Genomic DNA, 10,332 nt, shown 5'->3' with positions numbered 1-10,332 from the left:
TGCTGCCGCTGGCCCTTCTGGCTGTCAAAGCCTCTACGACCTGCGCTGCTGCCGCTGCCCCTTTTGGCTGTCAAAGCCGCGACGACCTATGCTGCTGCCGCTGCCCCTTCTGGCTGTCAAAGCCTCGCTGACCTGCGCTGCTGCCTCTGGTTTTTCTGGCTGTCAAAGCCTCGACGACCTGCACTGCTGCCTGCGCCTCTTCTAGCTGTCAAAGCCACGACGACCTGCGCTGCTCCTGCTGCCCCGTCTTGCTGTCAAAGCCTCGACGACCTGTGCTGCTGCCTATGCCTCTTCTGGCTGTCAAAGACTCGACGACCTGCGCTGCTGCCGCTGCCCATTCCGGCTGTCAAAGCCTCGACGATCTGCACTGCTGCCTCTTCCTTTTCTGGCTCTCAAAGCCTTGACGACCTGTGCTGCTGCCTCTGCCTCTTCTGGCTGTCAAAGACTCGACGACCTGTGCTGCTGCCGCTGGCCCTTCTGGCTGTCAAAGAGTTGATGACCTGCGCTGCTGCCTCCACCTCTTCTGGCTGTCAAAGCCTCGACGACCTGTGCTGCTGCCGCAGCCCCTTCTGGCTGTCAAAGCCTCGACGACCTGCACTACTGCCGCTGCCCTGTATGGCTGTCAAAGCCTCGACGAGCTGTGCTGCTGCCTCTGCCTCAACTTGGCCAGCATCTGCCTCTGCCTAGTCGGAAGTGCCTAGCGGGAGACTCCAAGGGAGGGTGGATGGTGAACCCGGAGCTCCCCTCAGCCGGCACCAGATTGGAGCGCCATGCTCTCCGCTTGGGGCAAAACCGGGCTGCAGGGGTGTGGGGTGTGGAAGGAGGGGGCAGGTGCCAGGCAGGCTGACCTGAAGGCGCTGCGGAAGCCTAACCAGCTTGCAACCTCTTTCCTCACAGTTTCTCTGCACCCTAACCATCTGGAGGCTGTATATGCTGCTGATGCTGCTGGTGGCCTTCTCCGTCTCGTTCTTCGTGGAGGTGAGCAGGCGAGCGTGATTTCAGGAGTCTGGCTGCTGGCCCATCTAGTCCAACTAACTTAGTTGGTCTTTAAGGTGCTACTGGAAGGAATTTTTTTTGTTTTGACTATGGCAGACCAACACGGCTACCCATCTGTAACTGTCTACACGGACTGGCAGCAGCTGTCCATGGTTTCAGGCAGGGGTCTCTCGGTCCCAGCGGGGATTGAACCTGAGAGCTTCTGCTTGCAAGGCCAACGCTCAGCCTCTGAGCTACAGCTTTTCCTTTCCCCAGGAACTGGCTCAGAGTTTTCCCTTCCAGCAGAGCGCTCCCTCCTCCCAGTGCTTGTGGGAACCTGCTGGTGGTGGTACAGGGGATGTGGAGGGGATTTGGGGGGTTAAAGAGGGTCAGGAAAGCGATCCCTCGGGCTCAGCATCCTCCTCCTGCTCACCAACAGATGATGATGATGATGATGATTAATTAAATTGATATACTGCTCTTCATCTGAAAATCATAGGGCGGTTTACAACATAACAAATACAAAATGAAGAGACAAAATCCTAATCCTAATAATAACCCCAATAAGCCCCCTACCCCAAACACATTTTAAAGGGCATAGCATGTTGTTCATCCCAACGCCTGGTTGAAGAGGACCCTTTTCGCCTGGTGCCTAAACATGTGTAATGGAGGTGCCAGGTGAACTTCCCTGGGGAGAGCATTCCACAAGCGGGGAGCCACCACAGAAAAGGCCCTGTTCTCATGGGGCCACCCCTCTTGCGGAGCAGGCACACAACAATGGGCCTCAGAAGATGATCTTAGGATCCAGGTCGCTTCACGTGGGGAATATGGTGGTCCTGAGCCATTTCAGGCTTTAGAGGTCAAAAGCGGCGCTTTGAATGATGCCCGGAAACTAAGTGGCAGCCGGTGCAGTCGGGCCAGGATCGGTGCAATAGCCTTAAACCATCTTGGCCCAGTGATTAAACTAGCCACTGAATTCCCAAAGCAGCAACTTTCCCCCATAAAACGCTGCAGCCTCGATGCCTCTAGATGCTTTTGGGATCAGAGGCAGCTCTGCTTTGGAAGGCCAGGAGGCGGGAAAGATGCTCTTGCGCTCGGATCCTGCCTGTGGGTTTCGCTCAGGGGCATTTGGTCAGCCACGGTGAGAAGAGGATGCTACACTGGATGGGCCCCTTTCTCTTTTATATATATAAGTTTTTATTAGTTTTTTAACGTCATTTTCAACAGTAATTAAACATACTTTTACATCTTCTTCAATTTTTTTGACTTCCATCAGTCCTGCCTGAAAATTTTCCAATCTAATCTCTTAGTATACATTTCTTATTTTCCCTGTTACATTTCAAACTCATAACCAATATCTCTATCTTTTCCTACTTTTTAACACTTTGTATATTTCTCCTTACAAAACTTCTTGTAGTCCTACTAGCGTAATTTGTTGATTACAGTTGCTCTTCAAATAATTCATATACTTCTTCCAATCTTCTGTAAATCTCTGGTCCTGCAGGTTTCAAATCCTTCCTGTCATTTTGTCCAGTTCTGCATAGTCCATTCTTCTTTCATCGGAATTTATTCTTGCTTCCATTTCTGGGCTAACAATACTCTTGCCGCTGTTGCATATAAGAACAGTTTGACACCTTGTTGATTAATGCCTTGGACTATAATACCAAGTAAAAATGCTTCTGGTGTTTTTAAGAATGGATGGGCCCCTTTCTCATGCTCCCATGTTCTTTGCAGGATGGCATCCTGCAGAACCACCGCCTCTGGCTTCTGATCAAGGCCCTCTTCCGCTTCTGCTCCTCCAGCCAGTACCGGAAGCTGCAGCGGCAGCTGGAGGAGGACGCAAAGTGGCCGCCCACCAGCCAGAAGGACTTTGCAGAAGAGCCCAAGAGTGGCGCTTACGTCAACCCCGTCTATGACGAGGTGGGAGAGAACTAGCTGGGGAGGCCGCAGGCTGGCCCAGGAGGACTTGCCAAAAGGGACTTTTTGTGTGCAGAGAGACTGATGAAAACCCACGGGAGATCATGCTCCTAGGAAGCCCCTCTGACGGTGCGCACAGAGCCTGCCTTTGCTCATCCAGCTCAAGGAGGTTTGCCAGGGGGGCATTTTGCTGTTGGCTCTGCCTGAGTGGGGAAATCTAGGGCTTGATCCCTGTGCCCACGCAAGAGATCTCAGCCTCTTCCACGGGGATCCAGGCTGCTCCAGCGGAAGGGACACATGAAGGAACACCGTCCGCCATGTGGAAAACAAAGACAACTCTGTATTTTTGTTTTCCAAAAGAGAATAAAGCGGGGTTTTTTTTTTCTTTTATGATCGTTGCCAGCCATTTATTTGGGGTTCTGCTACTTGCAAAAATGTGCCGCAGAGTTGGTGCATCTGTGTGTATATGGAGGGCAGGACAAGATTTGGGGGGTTTGGGGAGGAGAGGGAAGACTTCACGGGCATTAAGATGAACGTCATTGAGTTGTTGGGTTGGAAGGGACCCCAAAGGTCATCTAGTCCAACCCCCTGCAAGGCAGGAATCTCAGCGACAGAATCCCTGAGAGGTGGTCGTCCAACCTCTGCTTAAAAGCTTCCAAGGAAGGAGAGTCCTCCATCTCCCAAGGTCATTTGCTCCGCTATCAAACAGCAATCACTGTCAGAAGCCTATTCTTGATGTTGGGTCGGAATCACCCTTTTTGTAACTTGAAGCCCTGGGTTCGGGTCCTGTCTTCTGGGGCAGCAGAAAACCTTCCAAGGAGCAGTCCTTGAAGTGTTTGAAGACACTGGCTCTCGTCCTGCCTCTCAGTCTCCTTTTCTCCAGGCTTATCCCGACCCGACTCCCTCGACCATTCCTAATAAGGCTTCGGTCCTAAATTCAGTAATTCTCTCTCAAACAGTCAGAAAGTTGGTGTTTAACGTGCTCATCCTCTGTGTAGAAATTCAAGGGTCTCAAATATAGAATAGGTAAAGGTAAAGGGACCCCTGACCGTTAGGTCCAGTCGTAGCTGACTCTGGGGTTGTGGCGCTCATCTCGCTTACTGGCGGAGGGAGCTTCCGAGTCATGTGGCCAGCATGACTAAGCCGCTTCTGGCGAACCAGAGCAGCGCACGGAAATGCCGTTTACCTCCCCGCCGGAGTGGTACCTATTTATCTACTTGCACTTTGACGTGCTTTTGAACTGCTAGGTTGGCAGGAGCAGGGACCGAGCAACGGGAGCTCACCCTGTCGCGGGGATTCGAACCGCCGACCTTCCGATCAGCAAGCCCTAGACTCTGTGGTTTAATCCACAGCGCCACCCGCATTGATAATTGCACAAGGCAAACACACATACATAAGTATATAAACCACATGTTTAGAGCAGTGCAGGAGAGAAATCCAAAATCCATCTTGGCTCTCCGAAAGACCCCACGGAGGCAGAAAGCCATCTGGGGAAGTTCCTGAAGGGATTCCTCTCCTCGGTCTTAATGGTTGTGGTTTGCCCATTGCAAATGTTTTGTGTAAACTGTGGCTGGAACTAGGTGAAACTTGCTTGATCCTCAGGAATATCACCCCTTGGCCTGCCTGAGCCACAGGAACCTGGTGTGTGATGTGATTTCTGACTCTCCAGGCCAAAATGCCAAAGCCAACTGTTATAAGAAACAAAATAAAAAAAAATCCTTCCAGTAGCACCTTAGAAACCAGCTAAGTTTGTTATTGGTATGAGCTTTCGTGTTCATGCCCACTTCTTCAGATACACGCACATGAAAGCTCATACTAATAACTAAGTTAGTTGGTCTCTAAGGTACTACTGGAAGGATTTTTTTTATTTTCTTTTGACTATGGCAGACCAACACGGCTACCTACCTGTTATAAGAAAAAAAACTTCTCCTTTATCCCTTATGGGGTACCCAAGAGCCTGTATAGAGTCCTTATGTAGGTTCTCTAGCAGTAAGAGAAAAGAGGCCAACTAGAGAATATGGATTTGTTAAACACAATTGAAAGTTGATACCAGTGACTGGGGTGATAAGACAATGGGTCAAAGTCGGAAATATGAAATTGGGGAAAAACAAGAGAGGAAAAAGTAGGAACAAGTAAAAAAAATATTTCTCCCGATCAGCCAGAACATGGGAAGTCCCCTCAAAAATTTTAATTTGGAATGTATAATTGTCTTTATTATTTGTATTATGATGTGGCAAGATTTGATAGGTGATTAGGGTAATTGGAATGTTATGAATGAAAAATGATTATTATTATAATTTTAAACCACTTTCCACATCACCACACAACTCTTCCCACAAGGAATTTGGGGGAAGACGCTTTCACAGTTTCCCCCCACAACAACCCGGTGAGGTAGTGTTGCAAAGATTTTAGAAAGGTACCAGTGACCAACTCAAACAGAGTCCAAGAATTGACAGATGCAGCAAATGGAGAAAAAGAAGGTGAGGTTTATTGCTGAGCAATAATTGACACAGTTGGAATCCTTTCCAAAAGACTGGGCCCCGAGCTCTGTTGCTCTGGGGTTTTATACCTGAGTACAACATCACAGATAATGACATAATCAAATACAATTGCGAACGGTAGCAAAAATAAGCTAATGATCGCATTCGAGCCTGGCTCCTGATTGTACTGTTAAGGAAAAATCTAGGTGTGAGGCTGCTCAGTCACCCAGCTCGTCGGGCAGAGCCCGCGGGTCCTTGCGGAATAAAGGAAGGAGTCCAGCCACCAACCGGAGGAAATAGCTGTAGACCAAAGTTTATTGTGCAGTAGGTTCAAAGAGCAAATTTTGAACCCCGAGGATGGAGTGACAATGACTTTTAAAACTTTCCCACCACATCCCAGAATACAGTTCGAAGGGGAGGGGTTAACCTTGCAAACATGTTCAGACAAGTCCTTGGTACAAGATTAGCATAAGCAGACATGGCAGGGCAAGACTCAGGTATAAGATAAGCATAGACAAATATGTCTTAAGTGCCCACCACCCAAAAGTACAATAGAAGTTCCTTTGCATGTCTGGAGCCTGAGGCGAGTCAGGTGATGAGATTTGGCTTCCTTCGGCTAACAATGAGCCCAGCAGTTGTCACCTCTGAGAACTTCCTGGAGTCCTTTTGCAAGGGGAAAATAGCTTTGGAATGAGGGGAACTGGGAAAGGAGATGATTTTATATTATTTTTAAAGCTAGGTGACTTCCCTGAGCTGTCAAGTTGGAAGGATAAATTCAGGCATAATATTTGTAATATTTAACTTTAAAGATGTGCCCCCCCTGTAATTTCTGTAACAGTACAAAGAGTTCTTCTTCCAACTTCTGCTTTTAGATTGAACACACAGTCTAGGCAGTCTTAACCTTTCTCCTAGATTTCTTGCAAAGAGAATAGAAACTTAAAGAAAGGGGAACTCTGACAGTTACTCCCAGACAACATCTGTTCAAAAAAGGACATTTGCGGTTAGCACCTTCCTGTTACTTTGTCTGGACAAGGGCGGGGAGAAATGTACCAGCATACCAGATTTATTGCTTCCTGTCTTGTAGAGAGCAAGAAAGTACTAGGGCAGAGTTCATTTAGGGCTTTGCAGATTCAGGCAATTTGCTGTTAAGCTAAACAGAAGCTTTCATGATTCAACATGGATTATAAAATCACTGTAAAAACTCTGGTTATATGTGAATATATTGATAACTGATAACTGATTATATGGATAACTGATTATATGAAAAGCTTAAGGATAAAATGCTGAGATAAGATGGCGCCCGGCACACTTCCCCTGTGCTGATGGACGCCTGTGCCGATAGAAAAAACTTGAGCTCTCTTTGAAGCTCTTAGCAGAGATCAGCAGCGGCAGAAAATGTTGCCTTGTGTGTGGATAATAAATCAGACTGAACACAGGCTTCTTGCTAATCTCTAACAGCCTTTAATGAGATGAAAAAAATCATAAATCAGTCCGGGCGAGAGAGTGGACATTCTTTCGTCTCTCAGCCAAAAACTCACACACAAAGAAAGATTCCCATATGTGAACATAACCACGCCTCAGAATGTGAGACGTCACACAGAACTGTTTAACCCTGTAAGTTCTGATTCTCCTCACATAAAATTCCTCCAGATCCTGCTTCAGTAGTGGACGTGGAGAAACCATGACTGGCACAAGGTTGAAGAAGAAGAGGAAGAAGAGGAAGAAGAAGAAGAAGAAGAGGAAGAGGCTTCAAGATCCCCCAGTGAAACAATCCCACTGATGACTTCCGGGTTGGCGCCATCGGTAATGGAGGAATTCCTCTGACTAAGACGAATTTACTCCGTGAAAATTGGGTCTAGCCGTCACGGCGAAGGCGGAGACCCTTCAGAAATCATAGGCGGGTGAAGCCTGTGAACGTGGGCACCCTTTGCGCCTCCCCTACTTGCGGGGAAACCCGTTTTTGGGGCTCCGGAGAGAAGTGGGGTGAGCAGCGCGGTGCTGTGAATCGACTGCTTTTTCCACGGAGTGAAGCCGCACAGCCGTTGCTGGAGAGCGCTGACTTTTTCCTGTGAACAATTGGACTCTAAAAGATACAACCCGTGAGTAGAACAAATTGGAAACTTACAAAAGAAGAAAGATTCAATTTGGAATTGTAGCGGGGAGGCATAAACAGGAAGTCCGCCTTCCGCTTTTGTAAATAGAACAAAGCAAAGAGGCTGCAAGCTAGAGTCTTGGAAAGCCGATTGGAAAGGATTAATTTCAACCTCAAAAAATAGTAAATCCCCCCCTGGGAAGCAGGAGAAGGGGGGGGGAGTTTTGGAATATATATACCTGCAAGAGAGAGGGAAGGAAGCTAAAATTCCATTGCTCAGAACCTGGGAACGGGCTGCAAATAGGACAATAAGGCTGCCGTATCTGAAACGCGCTCTGACTGCTAGCTGTCAAAGAGAGATACATTGTTTTTAACTGTTTTTAACTGTCCCCCTCTGACTTTAAAAGGGAGAAAAGGGTAACTGAAAATTGACACTAAATTTCCTGCTTGAGTTATGTTTTAAAAGGAGTTATTTTGGATCAATACAAGCACGGATTGTAACTGTTTCCCCCTAGAGGAAGTTTTGGAAATTGTTATAAGAGCTGGATCAGGGGGATTTTCCACTAGAAAGATAAAACTGCCTGACTGTGGGATTGACCTTGGACTTTCTGAGTGTTATGGCAGATGGGAAAGAAAAAGTAGATTCGTCACTCCCAGAAAAAACAACAAGATCTGGGAAGTCTTGGCAGCGAAGAGCGTCAGCATCTGGTCCTTCTGCCTCACCTGCAGCTGTACCAACACAACCTAAACCAAGAGGAATGTCATCAGAAGAAGCTTTAGCGATTGCATTAGGTAAGATAAATGAATCTTTGGAAAAACTTAGCAGGAAGGTAGATGCGACAAATGTAAAAGTGGATGCATCAAATGCGAAGGTGGACGCTGCAAATACTAAAATTGATATAAATACAGAAAGTATAAATAGTTTGGGACAAAAGGTGAATACGAACATAGAAGCCATACAGAAATTGATACAGGAATCTGCTTTGACCCATCAGATTGCAGAGGAAATTAAGGAAAAAGTTGCTGCTGTGGAAGTCAAGGTAACTCAATTGGAAACAAAGAGAGTCCCAGATATACAGAGACAAGTTGAGGACCATAAGTTGATTCTTTCTATGATTGAGCTCAAGGAAAAACAGACGAACTTGAGGATCAGAGCTGTACCTGAATTGGAGAAGGATAGTTTGATAGAATTTCTTACGCAGGAATTTGCAGAGTTTTGGAATCTGGATTTGGAACAAGAAGGAGTGAAAATCGTGAGTGCTTTTAGGCTTGGAAGAGGAGGGAAGAAGAATAGAGTAAGAGACTGTTTGATTACCCTCCGATCTAAAGAAGAGAGAGATAAAATTTTGGGTTGGCACTTTCAGAAGACTTTGGAAATACTGCAGACAAGAGTGGAAATATTTAAAGATATCCCGAAATACCTTTTGGACCTTAGGTCCAATTACGGAGATTTGGTTGCTCTGCTGAGAAGGAACAGAATTATCTTCAGGTGGGGATTTCCCCAAGGCCTATCCTTTAGCTTTAAAGGAAGGAAAATAAAAATAAGATCAGTTGAGGACAAAGAAAAATTTCTGAGCAATCACGAAGAGGATCTACAGAAGGGACTTGGAAAAGAACCAGGAGCATCGGACAGAAGATCACCAGAAAGAGGACTAGAGCAAAGAGCACTGGACAGAAGATCACCTATACTGGACATAGCAAAGATATCTTTTGGACTGGACTGCCCAGCGAAAGGGATACCAACACCACCGACAGAACAAGAGCAAGCACTGGGCGCAGTTGGAGGAGATTTAAAGTAACTATATCATGGCACTGCAAATATTAAGCTGGAATGTTAATGGGATGAACTCCCCTGAAAAAAGACGAAGAGTCTTTCATGTATTAAAAAAAGAACAATTGGACTTGATTTGTTTACAAGAAACACATGTGATAAGGCTACATAGGAAAATATTGACAAATAAAAGATTGGGACATGAATTTATTTCATCAGACAAAGTTAAAAAAAGAGGAGTAGTACTTTACGCAAAGGAGAGCCACATGGACAAGAATTGACCAAATTTGGGTAACTAGAGGGCTGGCTCCAAAGACTAGAAAGGTGGAAATATGCCCTAAAACCTGCTCCAACCATAATGCTGTAAAGATGGAATTGAAACTAACACCGAACTGGTTCCTTCAGATGGAGGATGAATGACACATTGTTTAGGAATGAAGAAGTGACTAAGAATGCCCAAAAAACTCTGAGAGACTATTTTGAGATAAATATGAACAAAAAAAAGTTATTTAAATATACCTTTCTGAAGAAACCAGAGGCCTTTCTCCTGGGCATGGTCGGCCAATTGGTGCCAAAGAAGGACAGAACTTTCTTTATGTATGCCACAACAGCAGCAAGAATACTTATTGCAAAGTACTGGAAGACACAAGATCTACCCACCCGGGAAGAATGGCAGATGAAGGTGATGGACTACATGGAACTGGCGGAAATGACTGGCAGAATCCGAGACCAGGGAGAAGAGTCGGTGGAGGAAGATTGGAAGAAATTTAAAGACTATTTACAGAAACATTGTAAAATTAATGAATGTTAGAAGGATGTTGGAATGATGTTATGTGACTTTAGCAGGAAGGATATAAAGGATTTGGGAAAAACTGACTGTTAATTGGTGAAAGGAGGGAAAGTAAAGCTACATTATACTAAGATAAATTACAGGACTAAAATTTGAAAAGATGGAAAGGATTTGCTGAAATAAATAATCGATCTAGAATACAAAAAAGGGAGGTGTGAGGAGGTCAAGGAAATAAGCTAATGAAAGATAAGTAATGGGAAGATTTGTTGTATTTTTCTTTGTTTTTTCTTTATTGTTTAATGGATTT

At 45.8% G+C, this 10,332-nt stretch overlaps 1 protein-coding gene across 1 annotated transcript; it reads left to right on the top strand.

Annotated features, from left to right (window-relative positions):
• The first annotated feature begins 901 nt into the window (after positions 1–901).
• Positions 902–3,253, top strand: LOC144325485 (putative cation-transporting ATPase 13A5). The gene is made up of 2 exons (XM_077918907.1): positions 902–978; positions 2,710–3,253. The coding sequence occupies exons 1-2, from the start codon at positions 931–933 to the stop codon at positions 2,908–2,910; spliced, it is 249 nt and encodes an 82-aa protein (XP_077775033.1). The 5' UTR covers positions 902–930; the 3' UTR covers positions 2,911–3,253.
• Positions 3,254–10,332: the final 7,079 nt, after the last annotated feature.

Source organism: Podarcis muralis, chromosome 14, assembly GCF_964188315.1.
Source record: "Podarcis muralis chromosome 14, rPodMur119.hap1.1, whole genome shotgun sequence".
Lineage (NCBI taxonomy): Eukaryota > Metazoa > Chordata > Lepidosauria > Squamata > Lacertidae > Podarcis > Podarcis muralis.
Note: the sequence above shows the minus strand (reverse complement) of the source record. Positions and strands in the feature narration are given on the sequence as shown.

Coding starts and splice junctions, on each gene's coding strand:
- LOC144325485 (XM_077918907.1), top strand. CDS start 931: ATGCTGCTGATGCTGCTGGTGGCCTTCTCCGTCTCGTTCTTCGTGGAG. Junction 979..2,709: donor CCGTCTCGTTCTTCGTGGAG/GTGAGCAGGCGA, acceptor TGTTCTTTGCAG/GATGGCATCCTGCAGAACCA.